Here is a 26,146-nt window from a genome sequence, read left to right on the forward strand (position 1 = left end):
TAAATTCAATAACTCTCCACCATGTTTGGATTGATGGGAGAAAACCTGAGACAACTTTGAAATTTTAAAATATCTTAAAAGAGATCTAGGGGCAGAATTGAAATTATAAAATATTTTAAAAGGGTTTCTCACCTTTTTCTCTCCATTTTTGAAGAGAAGAAAACTCACATTTTTTTTTCTCTCTTCTTATCTCCAATTCTTTTCTCTTGTCTCCCCACTTAACAATCCAAATAAGAGAAATGGAGAGAAACTCATTTATTTTCTCTTCTCTTCTCTCCAATATTTCTCTCAATCCAAACACAACGTTAGTGAAACTCCCATTTCTTTGTTATCAATATGATATTTTTATTGGGGTTTTTGAATTAAAAAAAAAAAAATAAATAAATAGAACTTTTGATACCTTTGCATCCTTAAATAAACCCAAAAGACCCCAAAAAGAAGGTAAAAATAAAGATTAGATTTTTATTGGGATGTTGAAGTTAAACACTCTAGATGTGTTGTTTAATTTACATGTTCCTTTATTTTGGGCTAAATTGCGTATTTTCTCCTCTAGATTTTTGGAATCGAACTCCACATTACAATGACTTGCCCACATCAAACAACCAAACATGGGGGCGTCGTACACCTCATAAGCATGCTTGAAGTGCTTTGGAATTTTTCTTTGAATCTATCCATGCATTCTTGATTTTTTAATTATTTTTTTATTATTATTGAATATGTAAATTATCAAATTTATTGAACTAATTCAGCACAAGCTTGAAAGTAGTTGTGTCTCTTGATTGCAAAGAAAGTTAGGTATATATCACCTAGAAGTATTCCATAAGAATTTTAGCACTCCTTTATTTTCTTTTCCTTTCTATAGGGCATGATTGGAGAAAATTTACTCCTCAATTGGAGCACATATGTTTGTTAAGTATATATATATTTTTTCAAATTCAAGTTACAACTGTCCAACCTAAAACGCATTGTTGAGCACCATAAGTAATCGGTGGTACTCTATTTTTTCTATTGACCTTTTTTATTATCAATGTTAAAACTCTCTTGCATTGCAAGATTTAATATTTTCTTCCTATTGTTGTTTAGTTGAACTAGCATGGTTTCGTGTTTTCTTCTTAGGGTATGTTTGGTAACACTTCTGAAGTCTGAAGTCTAAAGTCTGAAATCTGAAGTCTGAAGTCTGAAATCTGAAATCTGGAATCTTGTTCTGGAAAAGTTGTTTGTTTATAATTTATAAGAGCTTCTGGTTACAAACAGAATTTTAAAACATAATGATCATTTTGACAATATTACCCTTTGTAATTATAATAAATTGTTAACCAAAAAACATGTATAATGAAACCATCTACATATTTAATTTCAATTTCTAACAAATCAAACAATCCAAAAGTATTGTTTTCAAATTGAATTCTCATTCAAAGTACAAAACAAAATCATTAATATATAAAATAATATAATTTTTTTTTTCCAATTTTCTGTTTTTCATCTCTCATTTATATTATTCTCTCTCTCTCTCTCTCTCTCTCTCCAATTTATCAAAACCAAGAAAATACAAGAACCAAGTAAAACACAATAACCAATTAAACAAATCATATACTCTAAAGAGTCCATCCAAGGACCAAGGAAACAACTCATACACCCTAAAGAGTCCACCTAAGGACTAAGGAAACAACTCATACACCTAACAAAACCTATCCATCTCTCTTTCTTTCTCTCTCTCTCTCTCTCTATTCGTCTAATGACCCAACTTTATGCAAGAAGAAAAACAAAAAAGATAGAAGGAAAGATAAAAAGAAGATGGAGAGAGAAATAAGGAAAGACGTTGAAAATGGTTCAATTTCTCCATAATGGGTTCGGTTGGTTATTTGAGATTTTAGGATTTTTGTTGAAGTTTTGATTTTTTATTTGGTTGTTTGTTAAAGTTTTGATTTTGGGTTTTTGTTGACGTTTTGATTTTTGATTTGGTTGTTTGTTGAAATTTTGATTTTGAGATTTTCTCAATATGAGATTCACATGCTATTAATTGATCAAGGAAGAACAATAGAGTAGTAGATGCACATACCTTTGTAGATTTTGAAAGCCAAGTTGGACATGAAGGAGATGTAGAAGAGAAAGGAGAGGTAAGGGTTTAAAGATTTTTACAAAAGAGGGATAAGTGATGAAAATAATTATTTTGAGGAGGGTATTTTAGGTATAAAATATTTTTTCAGATTTCAGAACTTCGTCCAGCAACTTTTTATGGCTGATTTTTTTCGGCTGAAAATGTCTTCTTGTTCTTAAATCTGAAAATAAACAAACAAGATTAAGACATCTGAAGTCTGAATTTTAATGGTGGACCACCTCCATTCAGACTTCAGAAGTGTTACCAAACACACACTTAATCTTCTTATAAAAAGTGATTGTTTGGTTCTTAAAAAATCCAATTTGAGTTTATGTTGGGTCCGTCTCTATTTTAGTAAAAAAAAAAAAAGGATAAAAGAATAATATGAAGAGCTAGATGAGGATTGATATCTGGTTGTGTTATTTGTTTGGAATTCTGGTATCTTTTTTTTATTTTATTTTATGGGTAGGCTAGACTTGAAATTATTACCTTGAAGTTGCTTTGCAATGTGCCACACCAACCAAACTATGGGTATAGGCTCGGAATTCCTTTTGTTTTAGTTGTAGTTGAATCCCTCTTTATATTATTTTAATATATTTTCAAATGATTCCTGAATTTAGTTTAATAGATTTTATAAACAAATGGTTCTTGTTATTGGAAATAATATAGTTTCTTTAGTTACTTATTTTAATTTTATGTAAGGGTATTTATGTCTATTCACACTATGTAAGGGTATTTATGTATATTCACATTTTAGGTTATATATATCAAGCTCTCATTAATGAGATTTGAAAATCACTTTCTAAAATTCTTCTTGGTATCAGAGCTATAGAGGACATCCCATATTCTCTTTGAGTTCTTTTCTTCGATTCCTCTAGGGACTTTGAATCCATTCTCTTCTCCTCTTTCTTTTTCTCCTTCATTCCTAACATATCTAGATCTTGAGATTTAATAACCTAGTCGAAGCTTTGTTAAAAGGTCTCCCCCTTTGGGGGCTTCTTTTATTTTTTTGATTTATACTCTTTTATCTCATATTGTGATATGATTCTTTTCTTAATTTTTTTACATGCTGCAATTCTGTGTAGTGCACTTTTCTGCCCTTTGATAGGGTTCTTCTTTTTCTACCTTTGTTGTCCTATAAAATTTTTTGGGGACCTACAACAGCCATAGGGTACTGTATAGGTTGGTGTGGTTGTTGGGATACATGAGAATGATATTTTGGACTTGTGGAAACAACAGATTGCTATTTGTATGTCTTACGATAGTACTAGCAGCAATGTTTTTGGGTTTTCTAGACTTGCAACAACAACAAAAGTGTTGTGTGGGTGCCCTACGATAGTAATAGCAACGTCGTACTTCTTTTTTGGTCCTGTGACAACAATAAATTGTTGTATTTGTGATTCACGACAGCAATAGTAGCAAAAGTTTGGTCCTCTGGCCCTATGGCAACATCAGAAGTGTTGTGTGTGTACCCTACGACAGTAGTACCAACAATAGATTTCTTTTTTCTAGACCTACGACAACAATAGAAGTATTTGTGATCTACGACAGCAATAGTTCGCTGTTTAGGTGTCTGTGACAGTAAATGGGGGGCTATGTGAAGTCCTGTGATAGCAACCAACCTATTTGGGTGACCTACGACAACAATAGATTGTTGTACTAGTAAATGCGACATTTATAGGCTGTGTGAAGCCTTACGATAACAATTATACTCTTTTTCTGACCCACGACAACTTGTGTGTCTGGGATAATAGTGACCTCCCTTCAAATCAAAATTTAGATAACTTTATTTGTAGAAAAACAATGACATTGCATCTAGAAACCAAGGAATCAAACATCGGTCTTGGAGCAAACCTCTCAGCCAAATGTATTTCTAGTACCTTATTAGATTGTTAGAATTTTCAATTTTGGTCTCAGTCAATTAGACTTTATTTAGGGTGTAGAGGAAAACTAGATGACTTTTGGGCGCCATTAATAAACTACTTTTTGTTGATTCAAAAATTGAATAATGGGAGATTGATAACTACACTTTCCTTGGATTTTTAACTTATATCATGTTCATGTATCATGAGATAGTCTCTTCATATGTGCCTGTTCAAAATGATTTGAGGATCTATGAATTTTATCGAGATATCGTATAGGCTACCTAAGGAACTTAAAGTATAGCTGATTACTTTGCATTTCTTCGATTTCGCTGGTATGAGCTTTCTCACTATGAGTCAATGTCTGAGTTGTCTGCAGAGATAGCTAGGTATGTTGTTACACGAATTGCTAGACATCAGACATAATAGTTTCTCATGGATTTACGTCTAGAGTTCGAGGCACTTTGGACACAGATCTTTAACACCACACACTCACCTTCTTTATTCGAGACATTTGCGACCATTGATCGTGATGAGCATCATCGTTGTGTAGTTCCCTCTTAGACTTAGGTTTTTAGTATTATCTACGCTCTAGCTACAAACTAGATGGCTCTAGTAGTCAATTCAGGATTTTCTGATTCTCATCCTTAGGGATCTAGTATTCGAGGTAGTGGAGGTCGTGGTCGTGGCCGTGGTAGAGGGAATGACCTTACTTATAGTCATTGTGAGAAGATTGACCATAAAAACGTTTGATGCTTTCAACTCTATCCCCATCAGTTGCAATCTTTTTCGGGATAATTTACTTCCCATGTTATAGCTGTGGAGTCATTATCAGTTTCTCCTACTAATATTTCTTCTTCCCTTGGTACTATTAATTTGCAACAACTTCAGACTCAGATTCTCATTATTATAAGGGATCAAATTCATTCTCATACTCACTCATCCTTGACTGTGACATCAATTATCACGTCCCCAGGTACATCTTTTGCATTCTATGTTACTTAGTCTAGCTTTATTCCCTTAACCTGAGTAATTGATTCTGGTGCTTCTGATTATATGATTTGTAAGTCTAGTTATTTTATTTTTTCTATTTGTCTTATTATCCACAAGGAGGTTCACCTTACTGATGAGTCATTTATTCATATCCATGATAGGGGTACCATTATCTTATCTTATAATTTTTTTCTTGACTCTATGCTTCATGTTCCTAATATATCTCTTAATCTTTTGTTTGTGAGTAGTATTACCAAATCTCTAAACTACTCTGCAACCTTTTTTTTCTACTCACTATATTTTTCAGGACCTGACCTTTAAGATGATTTTTGGCAAGGAGTTTGAGAGAGATGAGTTGTACCTATTTGGATCCCAGCCTATTATTTTTATTTTTGTGCTTCCACTGTTTAGGAGCCATATTTTTCTTCTAAGGTGTTAGATTTATGCATGCTTAGGAGATGTCAATTTTCAACACTTATTTATTTCCTTATTTAAAAACTTCATGTAAGGGATACAAATTTTAATGCTCTATGTGTGAGCTTTCTAAACACATATGTACTTCTTATTTTCATCACATGTATCCATTTAATAAATTATTTAATTTAATTCATTCTGATGTATGGCTTTCCCCTATTACTCTTTTTAATGGTCATAAATATTATGCTACATTTATTGATGACTATTATCATTGTACTTGGGTTTACTTGATTCATTCTCGTTCTGAGGTGTTTCATATATATATATATCTATATATATATATATATATTTTTTTTTTTTATTTCCTTAAAATGACCTAATATAACATCATAGTTAAATCTCTTAGGCCTGATAACGGAAGGGAATACATTTTTTATGGGATTCGATCCCACATTTATGAGCGGGGCATACTTCATCAGTTGACTTGTCCTTACCCTCCTGAATAAAATGAAGTAGTAGAACGTAAGAATTGTAACCTCATGAACATTGTTCATCGTCTTTTTCGAGGTATGCATGTATATGACAATCCTTACTACGACTTTTCTCCTTAATCGCATTTCAAGTTGCACGTTAAGGGGACAAGTACCTCTTCATGTTCTTCGACCTGATAACACTATTTTTCCCATTACACCTAGAGTCTTTGGATGTACTTGTTTTATTCAAAACATGACTCTTTATCACAGAAAATTATATGACAAAGTAATTCGTTGTATTTTCTTGCATTACTCATCTATGTCAAAGGGGTATCATTGTTATGATCCAGTTTCTTATCGTGTAATTCATTCTTTGGAAGTTACATTTTTTGAAAATATTTTTTTTTGTACTACATCTTCTTTGCAGAATCCTTCTTTTATAGTGCTACCTTATCCACTTTTTTCTCCACCTTCATTTCCTTTGTAAGATCTATCTTCATCTTTTTTTGCCTTTTAAGGTCTATCTTCGTCGCCTTCACCCCTCTTCGGACTTGTCAACCTCCTTTTTGGACTTAAGTATAATCTCTTCTACTCTTATACATATTCTTTCTATTTCTGACTCTTACTTGCCTATTGCACTTTACAATGGTAAGTGAGGGTTGTGTTACTGATCATTCTATTGCCTAGTTTATTTCATATCATAGACTTTCTCCTTCTCATCATGTCTATTGCACTTTACAATGGTAAGTGAGGGTTGTGTTACTGATCATTCTATTGCTTAGTTTATTTTATATCATAGACTTTCTCCTTCTCATCATGCCTAATTTACTGTTACTGTTTCTATTCGAGTTCTCTGATCTGTATCAGAGACTTTGCAAGATCCTAAATGGATTGGAGCCATAACTGCTGAGATGGATTCTTTGCAGAAAAATCACACTTGGGAAATTGTTCATCTTCCTTTTGGAAAACAAACTATTAGTTGAGTTTTCACTGTCAAGTATCTCGCGAATGAAATTATTGATCGATATAAGGTCCACTTAGTCACTAAGGGATTTACATAGACTCCAAGAAAGGATTTTAGTGTTACATTTACTTTTGTAGCTAAACTTTCTACAGCTCGCATCCTCATCTCTTTAGTTGTTTGTCATTCCTGGCCTTTTCACCAGTTTGATGTGAAGAATGTATTTTTTAATGGGGATCTGACTGAACTTATCTATATGGACCCCCTCTCAGATTTCCTCTTTAGGAGGAGTATTCTGGGAAATCGTCTTCTCAAATCTTTGTATGGTTTGAAATAGTCTCCATGAGTTTGGTTTTAACGTTTTTCTAAGATCATTTTATCTATGGAGTTTTCCAGATGCCATTCAGATCACACTTGATTTGTTCATCGAGGAGTGGATGGTCGTTGTACTCTTATATTGGTCTATGTAGATGATATTATAGTAACGGGAGATAATGCACAATAGATTGACAAGGTTAATATGCTATTGAGTAGTGCGTTTGAAGTTAAGGATTTGGGTTCCCTCAAGTACTTATTCGGGATAGAAGTGGCCCGCTCTCGTCGTAGTATTTCATTATCTAAACGCAAATACATATTGGATCTCCTTTAGGTCACTAATATGCTTGGTTGTTGTCCTGCCTCCTCTCCTATGAATCAGAATCATCATATTTATGTCGAAGCTGGTGATTTATTATTTGATTATTCTTCTTATCAGAGACTTTTAGGCTACTAAATTTATCTGATTAGCACAAGATCGGGTTTGACCTTTACGGTTAGTGTGGTCAGTCAGTTCATGCATATCCCACACATTTCTTATCTTGATGCAGTTTATCGTATTCATCGTTACTTGAAATCTCTTCCTGGTTTTGGACTTTTTTACTCTATCATTGCTCAACTACATTTGTCATGTTTCATTGATGTTGATCATGTTGGTCCTCTTACAGATAGGATATATACTTCTGGGTTCTATACTTTCTATGGTAGTAACCTGATTTCATGGAAAAATAAGAAACAAAGTATGGTTTCCCGCTCTTCTGCTGAAATTGAGTATCGTGTTATAGCCCTTGACACTTGCGTTCTTATTTGACTTAGATTTTTGCTGATGAAACTAAGTTTTCTAGTCTTTGACCATTCCATTTTGTTTTACGATAACAAGTCTGACATCATGCTACTCGGTCCTTCATGAGAGAACCAAGCATATATAGGTTGATGTTCATTTTCTCAGGGAGAAAGTTCGTTTTGGTGCTTTACAGACAATCTTTGTATCTTCTTCAAAACAACTTGATGATATGCTTACGAAGTTTGTTAGTCTTTCTGCCTCTAATTTTCATCTTGTCAAGCTAGACTTAGTTGATATATTTGCCCCAGTTTGAGAGAAAGTATTGGAAATAATGTAGCTTTTTTAGTTGCTTATTTTAATCCTATGTAAAGGCATTAATGAGATTTGAGAATCACTTTCTAAAATTCTTCTCTTGTTTTTGATTCTTTGTATTTTTTATCATCTTCAATGAATTTTTAATGATTTTGTTGGCTACATCATAAAAAAAATCTAAATATAATTGCTGAAGCAAGAAAGAACTACGAGGCATTAGAATTTAGGAACGCATAAATCCTAAAGAATTGTGAACATCCAGTAATTCAAACAAGTTAGATGAAGCTTTAAACTCTTAATCTTCTCTTGGAAAGTATATAATGAATATCTACAACTTAAGTATTTGATAGTTGCTTTGCCTTTTCTACTATTTGATATTGTTAGTTGTTGTCATTGTAAGTGAACCTTCTTTTTTTTATCTTATATATTAGATCTACAAACAATGACTTCTCTCTTCTTACTTAGCTGTGTCTAAAAACCTTGCTCTTAAAAAAAATTTTAATCAATTTTTTTTCAGTTATATTCTTCTGTGTGGACCATCGATCTTTATTATGTGTTATGTTGCATCAATAGTATATGAGAAAGAGATAATCGTAATTTCTTTCTATTATAGTTTGTTTTATCTTATGTCATAATTGGATTTTTTTATGAACAAAATATAAATTAAAAATAAAATTTTGATTAAATTATTTAAAATTCTACGAAGGTTTCTTAACGATCACATACTCATCCTCATGTATTTTCACTAGTTTGAATAAAAACAACTCGTGTCATATTTTAAACCCATTTTCTTGAATTGTAATATCTTTTAAAACCAAACATCGATTCCTCAGAAATTTTTTTTTGATAATATAAACAGAATTTTACTGCTTGATTGTAGTGAGGAAAATGTAATAAAGAAATTGGTGGGGTTTCAGCTTGCTCTAGCTTGGACCAGCTTTTGGAAATATTACTAAACCCATTTAATTACTGAGCCGGGCGAAACGTGATTAATGTATAGGGCCTATATCATGAGAAAGGCCTGTTTGACAACGCAAGCCTGTAAAAATTTTCTTCCTTAATGTCCCATATGATCATTGAGATCGACCTTTGTTCCAATCATTGAGATCCACCTAGTTATAATGATGGATTTCGAAATTTCAACATGAATTATTGAGATTAATGATTCAAAAGTTGAGATCGATTGTCTGAATTGTTGATCTCAACTATTTGAATAGTTAATCTCGATGATTTGAATGCTATATTTTGACCAAATGAGGGGCATTAAGAAAAAAAATAGTTTTACTAATTGTGTTAGGACCGTTCTATTTGTACCCACCTTTATGCTCATTGCACCCACTCCAAAATGTGCTTTAGATGCGTGCAGTGAAATAAATGGTAGGTGCAAATAGCATGACAAGAAATTGCTAGTTGGTCGACGCTCTAGATAGAGCAAAAAATGATTGAGTGGGAGTTGGAGTTGGAATCGATGGAGTTAGTTTAACTCCTCAAATAAACTCTAATGTTTGGTTTATCTAGGAATTTAGCCTAAGGGTTATTAAAAAAAAAAAACTTCAACTCTTGTATTTTGCTAAGATCGGTTATGACTCAACTGAGTCAATTTGGTTATATATATAGGGAAATGTTCAGCAACAAACATATGGGTTAGAGGATTTGGAATGGGCTGATTTTTGGTGAGGATGATCTCTACAGTGAGGAGATCATCATCACCAAAAATCAGCCCATTCCAAAACTTCTAACCCCATCAAAAATGGTTTACAAAAAATGGATGGTCCACGATCATCCTCACCAAAAATAAGCTCATTCCAAAACCTCTAACCCATGTTTTGAAAAATGTTTGTTGCTGAACAGGACCCATATATATATATGGGAAATGTTCAACACCCTAAGCTTTACCCTACACTTTAACAAACGTGTTTTGTCCTACATGGGTTAGAAGTTTTGGAATGAGTTGATTTTTGGTGAGGATGATCTCTATGATTAGAAGATCATCCTCACCAAAAATCAGCCCATTCTGAAATTTTTAGCCCTATATTTATAAGTTGAAAAATCGTGGACTGTCCATTTTTTGTAAATCATTTTTGATGCTGTTAGAAGTTTTGGAATGAGCTGATTTTTGGTGAGGATGATCTTCTCACCATATGGATCATCCTCACAAAAAATCAGCCCATTCCAAAACTTCTAACCCATGTACGACAAAACATGTTTGTTAAAGTGTAGGGTAAAGCTTAGGGTGGGGAACGGGACCCATATATATATATATATATATATATATATATATAGGGTCCTGTTCACCAACAAACATTTTGGCAAAACATTTTTCAAAACATGGGTTAGAGGTCTTGGAATGGGCTGATTTTTGGTGAGGATGATCTCTACGGTGAGGAGATCATCCTCACCAAAAATCAGCCCATTCCAAAACTTCTAGCCCCAGTTTACAAGTTGAAAAATCGTGGACCGTCCATTTTTTGTAAATCATTTTTGATGGGGTTAGAAGTTTTGGAATGGGTTGATTTTTGGTGATGATGATCGCCTCACCGTAGAGATCATCCTCACCAAAAATCAGCCTATTCCAAAACCTCTAACCCATGTTTTGAAAAATGTTTTGCCAAAATGTTTGTTGCTAAACATTTCCAATATATATGTATGGGTCCCGTTCCCCACCCTAAGCTTTACCCTATACTTTAACAAACATGTTTTGTCCTACATGGGTTAGAAGTGTAGGGTAAAGCTTAGGGTGGGGAACGGGACCCATATATATATACCCTAAGCTTTACTCTACACTTTAACAAACATGTTTTGTCCTACATGGGTTAAAAGTTTTGGAATGAGCTGATTTTTGGTGAGGATGATCTCTATATATATATATATATATAGATAGATATATAAATTGGTTTGATTCTCAGATTGGTTTGGTTCTATTATACCCCTAATCTGGAATTGAACCAAATCAATCGTTTTTCTTTTTTACACCCCTAATTCTAATCATCATATTTATTAAAAAATAATAATTATTTAAATAAGAATCTACATCATGTATAATGTAAAGTCAGTTGAATGACTTATATTAGAACAATTAATCGGTCAGATTTTGGCCTGATTCATCTTAGCCCGCAATTGAAAGGGTTTGGGTTTAGTTATTAAGTCCATTTAGCTATTGGGCTGCGTCAGTCTAAGCCCATTTAATAATGGGGTCGCATTTGAGTTTTGAATGCAAGCCCGGTGGGTGGTCCGACCTGCTACACTATATTAAATACAATATATAATAGTCCTTTTATAAATTTATAATGATCCCCCTACCTTTGTAGTTCTTTGAAATGGGTTTGGGTTGAGCCGACTTGCAAATGGCCTGAATGTTGGTGGAAGTGGACCGTAGGGCTATTAATAGATCAGATTAAACCCAAAATCCAACTTGTTCAAATCCAATAACTTCAGGTATGGATTGATGTTTTGGATTCCGATAAGGATTTGATCTAATGTCTTATTGGATAAGATCTGGATCAACCATGTCCTAATCCAATAAGGACCAGATCCGATAATATGTTAGAAAGTATATAATTATGTTATATATTATTGAGATGTGTGATGTTCATGTTGATTTAGATTTAGTATATAAAATCGGATTTGGCTCGATTTGATCTTTATTGGATAGATACCAAATCAACCCTGATCCGATCTGGACTTGATCCATTGATCCGGCTTGAAGTAAGATTTTATATATTAGAAATGGGAGTTGAGGACTTTTTTGGAGTTGCAACTCCATGGAATTGGTGGACCGTTTAAACCAATTAGAAGTCTAAGGTGGGAGTTGTGACTCCAACTCTCATTTCAATCACGCTCTTTGTTCCAAGGTGATATGGAGTTGGATAACTAATTAACTCCCTAGAGTACAGTATCTGAAATCTTTCCTCTCTACAATGACATCGAATCTTTCCACTCTAGAAAGAGCCATTAATGGCTGAGCTCACATTCAGCAACTCGTCATTCCTGACGTCTCCACAACTAGTTCCGAACTCCTTCTCTCTCCGTACTTCGACTCTAAAGATTCGCACCAAACCTTCTTCTTCACTAAAACTGCTTTGTTTCAGCAAAACCAGAGCTCCAATAACAACAATGGCAACTGAGTTATCTTTCCAATTATACCCCTTTTGATCTTCAATTTTTTTCTTCATTATATTTCTGGGTTTCTCTAGTTTTGTTTAAATTTATGGGCTAATGGGAATTTCTCCTAAATCTATCTTGATTTGCAGAAGCGTTCAGGAGATTCTTCCCCCTTCTTTGGATTCTACTTCCAGCCCTCCTCTCTTCGATGGAACAATTAGGTTTATTCGGATTTTCTGATTCTTATTTATTTTTGTTTGATTTTTAATGGGTCTCTCTCTTCAACGACAACCAAGACTTGGGGTTGGTAGATTATGCCATTTCTTTGTGTTTGTTAAAATGCCCAGATAGTAATTTAGGCGTTTTTTGAATTTCTCTCAATAAATTATCTGACTAGAAAGCCTTTTTTTTTTTTTTTGCCTTATTTTGTTGAAGGTTGTATATATCTTACACATGTCCGTATGCGCAACGTGTTTGGATTACTAGGAACTGTAAGGTTGGTATTCAGTTCTGTTCATGATTGCAATCTCCTTAATCAAGTTTCTTTTTTTTGCGATCAGTTTATAGTTCTTGTACCTATGAAGTTTATAATATAAGTTTAAATTTGTTTACTTTTCTTGATTTAAAAACAAAAAAATCATGATTTGTGCTAAGCAGGGATTACAGGAAAAGATAAAATTGGTTCCTATTGATCTACAAAATCGGCCCGATTGGTACAAGGAGAAGGTCTACCCTCCAAATAAGGTGATATTCTTTGATCACATAAAAATCAATGTAGGAGACTTACTCGAGATCTTGATGTAGTTTGTTTGAATTTATGAAATCTTGGTTATATACAAAATAAATTACATGAGGAATTACAGTAACATTGGTGCGTGACCGACTATACAATTTAAAGGCGTGCATGCATGTTACAAGTGAAGTAAACTTGAGAAATTTCTAATTCATCTTCATCATCAAAGCCTTTCCCAAGATTTGGAGTCTGATTTACGAGTTATGGTCTTCCATTCAATTATGTCTAAAGCCACATGTTTTTTATTGAATGTGTATTCATATCCACATTCACTACCTTGATGACATACTTTTGGATCTTCCTCTCGCTGTTTTAAAACCTTCAACTGCCATATTCCTTCTAACTTGGCCTTAGTTGAATGAGGCCAAATAATCTCAATCGAATCATGCATATCAATATCTTTATCTCTACTACGCTCAATCTATTATCGCGATGCTTCTTGATCACCCAACATTTTGCTCCAGAAGTCATACCTAATCTTACTGCCATCTCACCAAATTTTCTTTTTAATTTGATTGATGTATGTCAGTTATATACCATTAGAGAAGTACTCCTCCACTTTCATTATGTAGCTCTGATTACGTAGGAAATACATTCGTCAATCTCTTCATCCTTATATATAATTTACATGCGATAATGAAAATAGTCACATTAGGGTATTTCAAGACCATAAAGTTTACTAGACATTACCCTTCATTGATGTTAGTACTAAAGTTAGATTCCACATATTCAGTCTTGATTTTACTTATTCTAAATCCCTTGAACTCCAACATGCATCGTCATCAAAGCCTTATCTTAAAGATTTAGGGCCAATTAAATGAATTTGTTCCTCCATTCAGTTTTGTCCATAACCACATCTTCTATTATTGAAAGTGACTTTATATCCATTTTCACTATCTCAATTCATATTCTTTCGAATCTTCATTTATCTCTTTTATGCCTGAGGTTGTAGTCGGCCTTTGTTTAGCACGCCTAAACTATCAATTTTTCTTAGTCTATTTTCTATTGGATCTGTAGACACTCCACTTTGTCAGGATTGAGCCTGGGAGATTAGAAAATAGCTGGGCCCAAGAGTGTTTTAAAAAAAGACTCAAAGGCCTACCAAAAGCAAGAGGAAGCTGAAGGCCATAGGGACCTTCAAGCTAGCCCATCACTAATTGTTTGTACCTTACCTAAGTACAGGCTAGTTTTGGCATGTTCTCAACTAACTATGGACAGACACAATGTTAGCCTGTCCTCACTGCACTAATGAAAAAAATTATTTTTTCTTGTCCATAGCTCACCTAAGGACATTCGGTTACAATGTGGAGACCATTCTACTTGCGTGCTAAAGCAGGATTTATCTCTAAACCTTTCTAATTCTTTTTTTTTTTTCTTAGGGACCACAAGGTAGTTTTATCTCTTTAACCTTGCTTAATAATCTACCATTGGTTTTAATGTAATTAAATAATTCTATCAATTTTGACCCTTGGTCCCCACAAAATGTCAATTACTTTTATACCCTTAATTTGTTGAGATTTGTTTTAAGGTAATTAACCGCTAGCCCATCATTCTTACTCTTACTTCATGGTCTTCCCTCCCAAGTTCCATTAAATTTGACCAAGATCAGAGGACCTTGACCCTTTTGCTCATCCTTAAAAATTCTCTAGAATCCTAAGAATAATTACTCTTTTACTCTTAAGTTGTTAAGAGCTTATCCAATGCAATGCTTTTCCTTACTAATTACATGTCATTGCTCCTAAATTCTCTAGAGTTTGATTAAAGCCAAGGGATTTTAATATTTTTACCCCTCAAAGAGAATTCTCTAGAACCTTAAGGGTAATTACTCTCTTAACCCTAATTTGTTGAGAGCCATGAGAGGTTAATTGACCCTTTAGCCTTAATTCTTGGATGATATTTACACATCATTCTTGATTATTTTCTTAACAATTCATTGTCTTTAAAAGGACTTAGACACTCTTGTCCCTCCCACTATTCTACCTTGGGACGATCACGACCCCTAATTTTATTTGCATGGGACGATCATGCCCAATATAGCTCCCCTGGGTCAATCACGCCCGTTCCACTTCTCTGGGACGGTCACGCCGAATTTCACTCGTTCTAAGATCATTCGCCATGTAGAACATACCAACGGGTACCTCCATCACCCTAGTGTTCATCATACAAAAATGACATAAAAATCATCCTCCTTTTAAAAGAATTGTATAATACTCACTCGTTGGCCAATGCGTCACTTAGTCGAATTTAGAATTCAACGTTTGTGATAAGCATTGGTCAATCACCCATCACCATTTCAGTAACATTATTCCTTCTCATTCGTCATCTCAACACATAAAATGGAGTGACTTGGACTCCTTCTCCTCACTCTTGAGCTCCCAACTACCCAAATATGCTGAATTCCTTGCAACCAAACCTATGAAAATCAACTAGATTTTTTGGTTGTTAGGTTTCAACAACTAATGAGGGTTAAAGAGTCAAAAGGATTTGAACTTATGAAAGTTAAAGGTTGCTAGATTTTGATGAAGAAGATGAGAGTGTGAGATTACTGAAATTTCTGAGAAGAAAAGAGACAAAAATGCCTCTCGTGAGGCTTATATAGTGTGGGGTATTGTTAGTAACCATGGTTTGATTAACCATAGTTAATCTTTGCTTGATATCAAGCCAGCAAGTGGCTAAAGGATGGGGGTATGCCAACATGTGTCCATGGGACATCATGTTATGAGATAAGTAGGTAGCTAGGTGTCATGGCGTTAGAATAGTCACCATGACCAAAGTCAAAGGTGATTGACTTAATCAACTAACCATATTTACTTGTTTACCATGGTTCTAATTATATTTCCTTGGTTAGGTGAAGTGGTGGGGCCCATCCAAAATTAATTAAAGTTTAATAACTCAGTTTGACCCAAGACAACTTTGGTTGACCTGGTTGACCGTTTCGAGAATCCAACTTCTCGACCCTTGACTGGGCTCGTTTCTTGTTAGAATTTGACGTGTAAATAGTTGATTTTGAGCACCTTTTTGAGATCTATGTAATGGTATCATTAGTTCCCCAAAATTTTAATTCCTTGTATCACCTGTCCTGACGATGTATTCCTCCTTGTCTCGGTTTTCCGTTAACCTTCGACTATACTTGATCGAATTAACCATCATGCTACTCTCACGTTTTGTTAAAATTATTAGTTTAATATTTTTAAATTACTTGACCTTACGTAACTTATCAGAGATTTCCTCAAGTTACATGATGACTTGATCGGGTAATCACACACCTCAAAGTGGACAACTTGGATTTGGAAAAAAATTTAAGAATCAAGATCTGCCATCAAAGTACCTAAGGAAAGGTTTTGAAAGGAAGGGGAATAAAATCGGAAGAATTGTCTCAACACAAGGCCTAAATGGAGACTCTAGATTATGTTTTGGTCCCCACTTGAGATGGGGACCTTAAGCTTTCTGTCCAGTCTGTGGGTACAGTGTGGACATAGTAAAAAAATACTCTGTCTGGGTAGGGTACGGACAGAAGGGGTATTAGGCTGTTTGGGGATCAAGTGAGGACAAAACAAAGATGGAACTGTCTGGGGGTCAAGTGAGGACAGAGCAGAACTTGTTCTCTCCATGGGTAAGGTAAGGACAAATAAAAAATGGCTTGTTCGAGGGTAATTAGGCTAAATTCAATCAGGCCGACAGACCAAAAGCTCGACAATTCTGCAGTTTTTGCCTTCCAACATTGGTTTTCAAGTGTTTTTGTATAGTTTCTAACCTTTTCTCTTGGAAACCGACTTTGGAAGATCTGAAACCACTTAAGTAATGATCTAGAAGCTTTAAAGGAACCAAGGGAAGTGAGTTCCCACACTCATCAATGGAGTAACATCCTATTCTATTACAAGACTTGGAGTGTCCTTACAAGTTGATTGTCAAGTGTCAACTCAACCTATATTGCTTTGAAGGACTTGACACATCGCCAATTGGATTTTGAAAACCAAGTGTCCTACACCTCCAAATGTCCTACACCTCTAACCATGGGCTATGCATGAGGGTTATAGGTAGGTTGAAGGTTCTTAGTCTTCAAACCTCCATTCAAGCCAAAGAAAACATGCCATTGGTTGGTGATTGAGTTGGATGATTTTGTCTCATTTTCCTAAGGTAAGTGACGTCAAGGCATAAGGTTTGCATTCGGGGTTAAGAATTTTTATAGGAGAATGAGGCTTGTGTCAATTGTTATGCTTGATGGTGCTCAAGTGCATTTTCAAAACACGTGTGCCAACTTTACAAGTACACCAATCTCAAAAACAAAAGCAAAACAGTCCCACTTATTACAAGCATTTACCACAAAAAGAAAGAAAAAGAAGACAAAAGAAAGCTCGCAAGTTAAAGTTTCTCGAACTTTCAAAAAAGGCCAAAAACAAATGGTTTGAACCCTCGGCATCCCCAGTGAAGTCACAAAACTGTAGATATGTGAGGTTCAATGGGTTTTGATCTCATCTACTTGAGTTTAGGAGTCGCCACCATTCAAAGAGTTTAAGGTGTGAATGGATACCATAAAAAGGGTTTTAGAAACCTGTTTTTTCCAACAAATTAGTGACTTAAACTGGTCTTAACCTAAAGGTCAAGGGTAAGGAGGTTTGGATGTGAGACAGGGAAGGTGTTGGGCACCTTGTCTCACCCACCAAGTTGGTGGTTACCATATTTGGCCAAAATTGAAATAAAAAACTGATTTTTTTGAGTTTTTAATTAGAAAGCTAATAGGTAAGTACAAATGCCTAGAAGTATATGCATGTCCCTCAACTTGCTTATGGAGTAAAAACCCACAAGGTTCTAGAGCATTCTTTGGGAGGGACAAGAGTGTCCAAGTACTTTGGAAGACAATAAATTGGTTGAAATTTTTTCAAGAATAGCATGTAAATATTATTCAAGAATATGAGTTAAAGGATCAAACATCTTCTTATGTCACAACAAATTAGGGTTAAGAGGGTAAATACACTTAAGATTCTAGAGAATTCTCTTTGAAGGGTAAGAATGTCAAAGTCCCCTGATTTTGGTTAAATTCTAGAGAATTTAGGAGTAATGACATATAATTATTAAGGACAAGGTGGGATTTTTTAGTCCATTGCATTGAATAAGCTCCTAACAACATGAGGGTAAAAGTGTAATTGGCTTTGTGATTCTAGAGAATTCTTGGGGATGGGCAAAAGGTCATGGTCCCTTGATCTTGGTTAAATTGTATGAAAATTAGGAGGGAAGACCATGAATTAAGAGTAAGAATGATGGGTTTAGTGATTAATTACCTTAAAACAAATCTCAACAAACTAAGGGTATGAAAGTAATTGACATTTTTTAGGATTAAAGGTGACCAAGGATCAAAATTGAGAGAATTATTTGATTACCTTAAAAGTAAGAGTAAATTATGAAGCAAGCTTAAAGAGATCAAACTACCTTGTAGTCCCCAAGAAAAAGTGAGATTGGGAAAAATTTAAGGGTAAATTCTCCTTTAGCACTCGAGTAAAATAGTCCCATAGACTGTCTGTTCGTAGGTGTGCTGAGGACAAGGGAAAACAACTCTGTTTGTATGTGAGGTGGGGACAGGCCAACTTTGTGCCTGTTCGTGGGTTAGGTGAGGACAGGCCAAAATTGGTTTTTCCTCAGGTAAGGTACGGACAGGTTAGTGATGGGTCAGCTTGAAAGGTCCTTAAGACCTTAAACTTCCTCTTGATGGGCCTTTGAGCCTCTTTTGAAAACACTCTCGGGCTAAGCTCTTTTCTTTAAGATTTTCTGAGCTCTCGGACTCGATTTTGACAAAGTGGGGTGTCTATAAGATCTACTTCTACATTTTTTCAAAGAAGTTCAATTATTTTTTCTTTCCTATCTTTTTCCTCTCTCCCATCTCAATAAGTTCATTTTTCTACACTAAATCTATTAACATGATGCATCTTGATCGTCCAACAATCTACTTAATCAACATCTTTCTTAATCTCTCTATCCTTTGGTATAATAGAACCGAGGTAACCAAAATGGTTGCTTTAGAATATTTCTAAATCATTAGTTTTTATTGGACATTCCTCTTCATGGATGCCTATACTAAATTTACACTCTCTGTACATGGTATTGATTTTCTTTTTTCTAAAGCTCTTAGATTCAATCAATCAAGAACAAAAAGTTCTAGACTCAAACACCTTTCTCCATAATACTAGTCTTGCTTTGATGCTCTTTCTACTCTCATCAATTAATACTACATAAATATGAAATTAACATACATTCATACAACAAGACGCATGCTCATGAATATGAGCAATTACCTCATTAATATCTAGAGAAAACAAATACTTACTCAAAGTTGATCCCTGATATAAACCAATTTTAACTAGAATTCAATTGTCTCCTCTTCATTTTTTCTCACATTAGTCATAACCTTCTCATACATGGTCTTACTTATTCCATTTGAGACCCATGTCTTTCCTAGCACCCACTATATTAACTCTCTAGGTAGTTTGTCATATGCTTTCACTAGGTCCCAAGAAAATTCTAATTATTTAAAAATAAGAAAAATGTTTGTGTGGGTTCCTTTTGAAGAGGAAGTGTTAGATTTTTAATAGATCAAGAGCCCACTTGTTGGAAAGTTATATCTTAGTTCTAATTTGTAGTCCCTTTGTATCGCTAGTGATAGGTTTTTATGATGCCTAATAGACCCACTGCATAATTTTTCGTTTCATTATCGAATAGTTCATCAATATCGAAGCTTTATTCAAAAAATTTAGGTTGGCTGTATAATTCCTGTTTGTCCATATTCAATTTTCTTTAAATCCTCGTCTTATGTTCATAACAGCTCTCACTATCTCAATAAACATCATTTTGGGTTGTAATTATGCTCTTTCAAAACCTTCTACTAGCAGTTTTGCTTAAATAGGATTGTTGTCGATTTTTGTTGCTTATGATCAAACTGTCTAAATTGACTTTTTCTTAGTTTGTCACCTATTGGGTTCACATCTATATTTTCAAGAATGTGTTCATTTCTATTTTTATTTTTTTAAAATCTTCATTCATCTATTTGAGTATTCACTTTTCTGCTACACTCATCTATGAATATGTTGTTTATTGATTTCCCAGCATTCAGAAATTGTTCATACTTAGAAAGAAAATTCCTTTTAATTTTATAGGTATATGTGGGTCACACAGCATTCTAGAATCACAAAGCTCCTTTAACCATCCAACTCTAATTTTATGGACATCCTCTTCCTTAAATAATGCAGTTTCCTTTTACTCTATGAAATTTGTTTTGGTCCATGCCTACTCCAATGGAACATAAACCTTGTAAAATATTTGATGCTACCAACCTTAGAAAATCTAATTCATGGTGCGAAAAGATTTAGCTTATGTTGGAGAGTAACAATGTTTTGAACCCACCCTCAAATTGCTCTCGTAAAGTGCTCGATATTCTCCGGAATATAAATGGTTCCTTCTATTGATGCTACTGCAAATCAACTCCCATTCATGAAAATAAATAAATAAACAGCATTAGAGCCAATTAATAATCCTTTTTTCCTGTTCAATGCTTATATATGAATTCTTCTTTCTTGTAGGTGCCTTCATTGGAATACAACAATGAAGTCAAAGGAGAGAGTCTTGATTTGATTAAGTATATCGATAGCCACTTTGAAGGGCCTTCACTTTTTCCTGATGTAAGATGTAGTTAAACTGTTTCCACACTTGTGGGAGTCTCCTTCTGCCTTAAAATATTGACTTTGGGGATACTCCGAAAATTGTAGGATCTTGCAAAAAGAGAGTTTGCAGAAGAACTGCTGTCCTACACTGATGTCTTCAATAAATCTGTGATCACTTCATTTAAAGTGGATCCAGGAAATGAAATTGGTGAGATCAAATAATTGCTATATTTTAGGGATTTAGTCTCAGAAAAAAAAAAAAAAATGTATTTATAAGGAAAATCCTGGGGGGACTTTGTTTTTCACTGTGTTGACGTGATAACCATAGATGTGTTTCCTTGAGATATGAGTAAAAAGCGTATATGGTTATGTGCGCACCTCCACGTCAGAAATGTGAGAATCACAGTAAATCCCAATGTCACCCCAGCATTACTCTATTTATAGCCATAAGCTGATTTGCATTAAGTGCTTGCATCAGGTGCTCCTTTTGATTACCTAGAAACAGCTCTTTCCAAATTTGATGATGGACCTTTCTTCCTGGGCCAGTTCAGCTTGGTAGGTTATACTTCCATTCGTGATATTCATAAGAGCAACACCAACGCACTCTGCATCCCCTCCCAACTGCTGTTTAGGAGAGCTTGAGCCCTTTGAAGGGTCTCAAACTCACCCTGCAACTCCCTCTCCATTTTGGGGAATGGAGTTTTCGGTCGGCAAAAGAAGAGAGGGAGATTTAGAATCTCTACCTTTTGGCTGCAAAGGATGATGACCGTTGGATGGGTCCTCCATGGCTGTAGCTGATTGGGTAGAATTAAAAAAACATTAAAATATTTCTGGAGAGCACGGTTGGAGTAAATAAATATCCAAAATGGTTCTCCATAATGGAATGCCTAGTCATTATGGATATCCCCGTTGGAGTTGCTCTAACAAGCTAGACTTCTTAAAAAAAAAAACTCCTTAATGTGATGTGCTGGCCTTGTCCGAAATATCACTCATGTGGTTCAGTTTTCATATTCTCATCAAGTATTAACAAGGTTGAACTGCAAATAAAGATGGGTATTATATATGGACAATAGACAATATATTACTACATCATGTCCTTCATGCTGACCACTTACCCCTTGCTTGCCTTGCAAAAAAGAAAAAGAAAAAAAATTACATCATGTATAATGGACCTAAGGTTGGTCGTTCATGGTGAATGGTACCTCTCTGTACCATATGGGCCTCTAAATTGTATTATATATATAAATAGTATAATCTCTTGGCCAGCTCCAATACTGAACCAACTTGTCCCATCCATCACTGCTTTTGACATATTGAATAATAACAATATTTCATAACTTGAAAAAGGGAAATGAGGTAAATGTTATTTCTTTTCACTTAACATCACCTTTGATTCACAAATGAATGTTTCCTGTGCAGGTGGATATAGCCTATGCTCCATTTATGGAAAGATTTCAACCCTTCTTATTGGAAGTAAAGAAGTATGACATCACGGAAGGCAGGCCTAAATTGGCAGCATGGATTGAGGTATGATGCCAAATTTTATATCGTATTCTGTAATCTCATTTTGATGCTTTTTTTTTTTGGGTGCTCTGGTGAATCAAACCTTTCTTATTCAACGAGGCTCGGTTTGTTACCTATTATTCAGTTCATATAATTCTTCTCACAATTTGCGGGCTCGGGATTACCCACAAAAAGCCATACATATCATACTTGTCCAAATAAAATCAGATATACAGTTTATTGTGTCTTTCTATACTCGAAATTGGAAACATGTGATAATAGTTTCGAATCCAACAACTAGGAATTCCTTCACCATATCAATGGAAGAAAAATGGATTGATTAAAGGCTATTGGCCCAATTCTTAATAACTACGATTATATATCAAACAAATGCCTCTGGTACTAGAGTGATTGACCAAGACAATTTATTAAATTACATTTGGTGTGATTAAAATGCTGTTCTGGTTCTATATGTTCTTGAATGATTGGGAGGATGATTTTGATCTTAATTTATATTGAAACTGGGTTATGTAGGAGATGAATAAGATTGAGGGTTATAAATCAACTCGACGTGATCAACGTGAGCTTGTTGAGATCTACAAGAAACGCTTTTTGGTAATCCCTCTTATTGCATTTTTCTATACTTGAAGTCGGAAATAATGGCAGCTAAACTATGATGTCCATTTGTTTTACAGGCTCAGCTCTGAAACATGATTACTGTTTTCTTAAAACACGAAGGGTCGAAGTATGTGCAGGAATGGAGATGCAATATTAGAATATTAGATAGAAAAATTGTAATAAGGTGAATAGTGTTACACTAAACCATAATCTCATAAAGATTTTAATAGATTTTGATTAGATTTTGTAATATTTGCTAGATTTTTAATTGTGCTATATTCGGCATACGGAAGTCAACATGGTAAGGCTTTCCAAAAGACTATATCTTGATATGAAGGGGAAAGTTGATGACAATATGAAAATGATGAAGTTCTTCACCATGCCCATAAGTTGGAGCACAATTGCTGATGTTCACTATAAGTATTAATTGTTTTAGAAGTTTTCTATTTTAGTTATGAAATTCCTTTTTCCAAAATCATATATATTATAGTTTAAAGATTTTTAACTAATATAAAACAAATATGGCTATATTTTTTAATCTTTTGCTTGAAAGTGTGGAATATAGAGGTCCTGGGGAGAGTCGATGTGAAAAAAAGGGAGATCATGATGCAAATGGAGGTTTTGGACAAGAAGGAAGAAGGGACATTAAATGTGGAAGAAAGAGGCAAAAGAATGGAGTTGAAATTGGAATTTCAAAGAACAGCGCTTATGGAGGAGATAAGTTAGAAACAAAAATCGAGGATCAAATAGTTGAAAGAAGGGGATAATAACACAATTCTTTCACAAAGTCGTCAACTTCCATAGAAGAAGTAATCAGTTCGTTAAGCTCTTCATTAATGATATCATGGTGGTAGGAGAAGAGGAGATAAGGAAGGCGTGGTAAAATACTACAAAGATTTGTATAAGGAAAAGGAATCGTTGAGACCTTGGCTTGATAACCTAGAATTCACTTTGTTAAATCAAGTAGATAGGGAGTGGTTGGAAAGACAAATCGGGGAGGAAGAGGTTAGATCGGTTCTTTTCTCAATGAGTGGGGACAATGCACTGGGACCCGATGGATTTATTATGGGATTCTTTAAACACTGTTGTGATATCGTCTCGGGAGACTTTATGAAAGTGGTCAAAGAGTTGCAAAAGAAGAATTGCCTGGATTATAGTCTTAATAGCACATTTGTGGCCCTGATCCTCAAGAGAGTTGGAACGGAAAAGTTGGGAGATTTTAGACCCATCAGCTTGGTGAGCTCAGTGTACAAAATTGTAGCCAAGATTCTAGCCTCGCGATTGAAAGCAGTCCTACCTAAGCTCATCGGAGAAAAGTAAGGGGCTTTTATTAGGGGAAGAGAAATTCTTGATGGAGTTTTGATGGCAAGTGAATGTCTTGATTCAAGGATTAATGATAAGAAAGAGGGGATGGTAGGGAAAATAGACCTTCAAAAGACTTATGATCATGTAAGCTGGGACTTCCTAGAATACATGATGGGGAGAATGGCTTTTGGAGCTAAGTGGATCAGGTGGATCATGAAGTGTGTTACAACGGTGTCCTATTTTATTCTTGTCAATGGGAGTCCAGCTGGTTTCTCTAGAGGGTCGAGAGGATTGAAGCAAGGGGACCCACTTTCTCCGTTTTTGTTCCTTATAGTAGCAGAAGCTCTAGGTAGACTGTTTAGGAGAGCAGTTGACCTAGGGAGGCTCTCGGGGTTTAGGATGAATGATGGTCCATGGATTTCCCATTTACAATTTGCGGACGATACAGTGGTCTTCCTAGACCACTCGAGGGATTAGGTAAGGGTGTTGCGTGTGTTATTGAGTTGTTTTGAGGCTATTTCTGGGTTACATATTAATTTGCATAAGAGTAAGCTTTTTGGGGTGGGTGAGGTGAATGACATTCATTTGATGATTGCAACTTTAGGGTGTGGGTATGACATCTTACCCACATTGTGGACACGGGATTTTCGATGTTTTGAAACATCCCTCCACTTTGGGGTGTTTTGGAGTCGCCACCATTCATTTTCGGAAATGGGTGTGAATGGTCACCCGAATTTGTATTTTTTAAAAATATGTCATTTTGACATTTTTTGTTGACTCTCGTTGGATAATGCATGTTTGGTCTAACCTTGATTCAAGGTAAGGGGGTCCATTTATGGAGTAGGGAAGGTGTTAGGCACCCTACTCCATCCACGTAATGTGGTAACCTCGGATTCGGTTTTTTTTTAAATAAAGAAAATAAAAATAAAAAAAACATTTGATGTGTGCCCTCAAGTGTGAGGGGCTTTCGATATAGATCCAAATCATTGAGGGCACCCTTATGAAGAAGGGGCCCTTTGGTGATTTAGACCATAGTGGTGTGTGCAAATATGTGGAGAAAGGGAAAGTAGAAGAGGGGGGTTGAGGGGGGGTGTTCCTTTTGTCAACCCACCTTGACCTTCCTTGACTTCCTTTGACCTTCCTTGACTTCTTCTTCCTTGCTTGATTTGTTTGAGGGGAGGTTGAGAGTTGAGAGTTGAGAGTTGGGTGTTGAGAGTAGAGTAGGAGTAGAGAGTTGAGGTGAGTTGTGATTTTTTAGAGATTTTTTTTGTCAAATTTTCATTAGTTGTTATAAGGGGAGAATGGGTGGGTTTTTATAGAAGTTGGAGGGTTATTTTAGGGGTATAATGGGGTGAAGGATTGAGAAGTGATAGAATGGTATGGGGTTTAAGAGAAGGGTGGGTGTAATTTGATGGAGGTTGGAGGGTATTTAGGGAAGGGGGGTTAAATGGGTTGTTTACAACCCAAATGGGTTGGATCCAACCCAACCCATTTATGTTGAGTGTTTGGTGAGGGGAATTGATGAGAGTGGTTGAGAGGATGAGATTGTTTAAAGGGGGTAATTAATTGGTGGTTGTGATTAAGTGGTGTTTGATTTAAGAGAATGGAGGATTTAAGAGGGTGGTTGATGATATTTTGGGAGGGTGAGGGAGATGATGACATGTGTCAAAGTGGGTGGAAATGAAGGGTGGAGATGAGTTGATGGGAAAGGATGAGTGTTTGATTTGAGAGGATGGGTGTAGGTGTAGGTTGTAGAGATGGGTTTTGTAGGAAATGATGGGAGTAGATTAGGGGAGGGTGATAGGTTATAAGTGTTTGATTTGAGAGAATGGATAGGATAGGTTAGGGTAGAGTTATGGGTTGAATTAATTTTTGGAGGGAAGTAATGGAGTTGATTGGTTGGATGAGGGAGGTGGAAGGGGGTGATGACATGTGTCATATTGGATGATTGGTTGTGATGTT

General features: G+C 35.2%; 2 protein-coding genes across 2 annotated transcripts; both read left to right on the forward strand.

Moving 5' to 3' along the window:
- The first annotated feature begins 12,147 nt into the window (after positions 1-12,147).
- Positions 12,148-23,131, forward strand: LOC147384663 (glutathione S-transferase L3-like). The gene is made up of 10 exons (XM_086424745.1): positions 12,148-12,339; positions 12,466-12,537; positions 12,752-12,812; positions 12,974-13,060; positions 20,678-20,776; positions 20,864-20,966; positions 21,237-21,313; positions 22,178-22,285; positions 22,796-22,876; positions 22,957-23,131. Exons 1-10 carry the CDS (start codon positions 12,170-12,172, stop codon positions 22,966-22,968), a joined length of 870 nt encoding a protein of 289 aa, XP_086280871.1. The 5' UTR covers positions 12,148-12,169; the 3' UTR covers positions 22,969-23,131.
- A 1,110-nt stretch (positions 23,132-24,241) lies between these two features.
- Positions 24,242-24,661, forward strand: LOC147384664 (secreted RxLR effector protein 78-like). The gene has a single exon (XM_086424971.1). It carries the CDS (start codon positions 24,242-24,244, stop codon positions 24,659-24,661), a length of 420 nt encoding a protein of 139 aa, XP_086281097.1.
- Positions 24,662-26,146: the final 1,485 nt, after the last annotated feature.

Source organism: Akebia trifoliata, chromosome 15, assembly GCF_017979445.1.
Source record: "Akebia trifoliata isolate Shusen 1 chromosome 15, ASM1797944v1, whole genome shotgun sequence".
In the NCBI taxonomy this organism is placed as follows: domain Eukaryota; kingdom Viridiplantae; phylum Streptophyta; class Magnoliopsida; order Ranunculales; family Lardizabalaceae; genus Akebia; species Akebia trifoliata.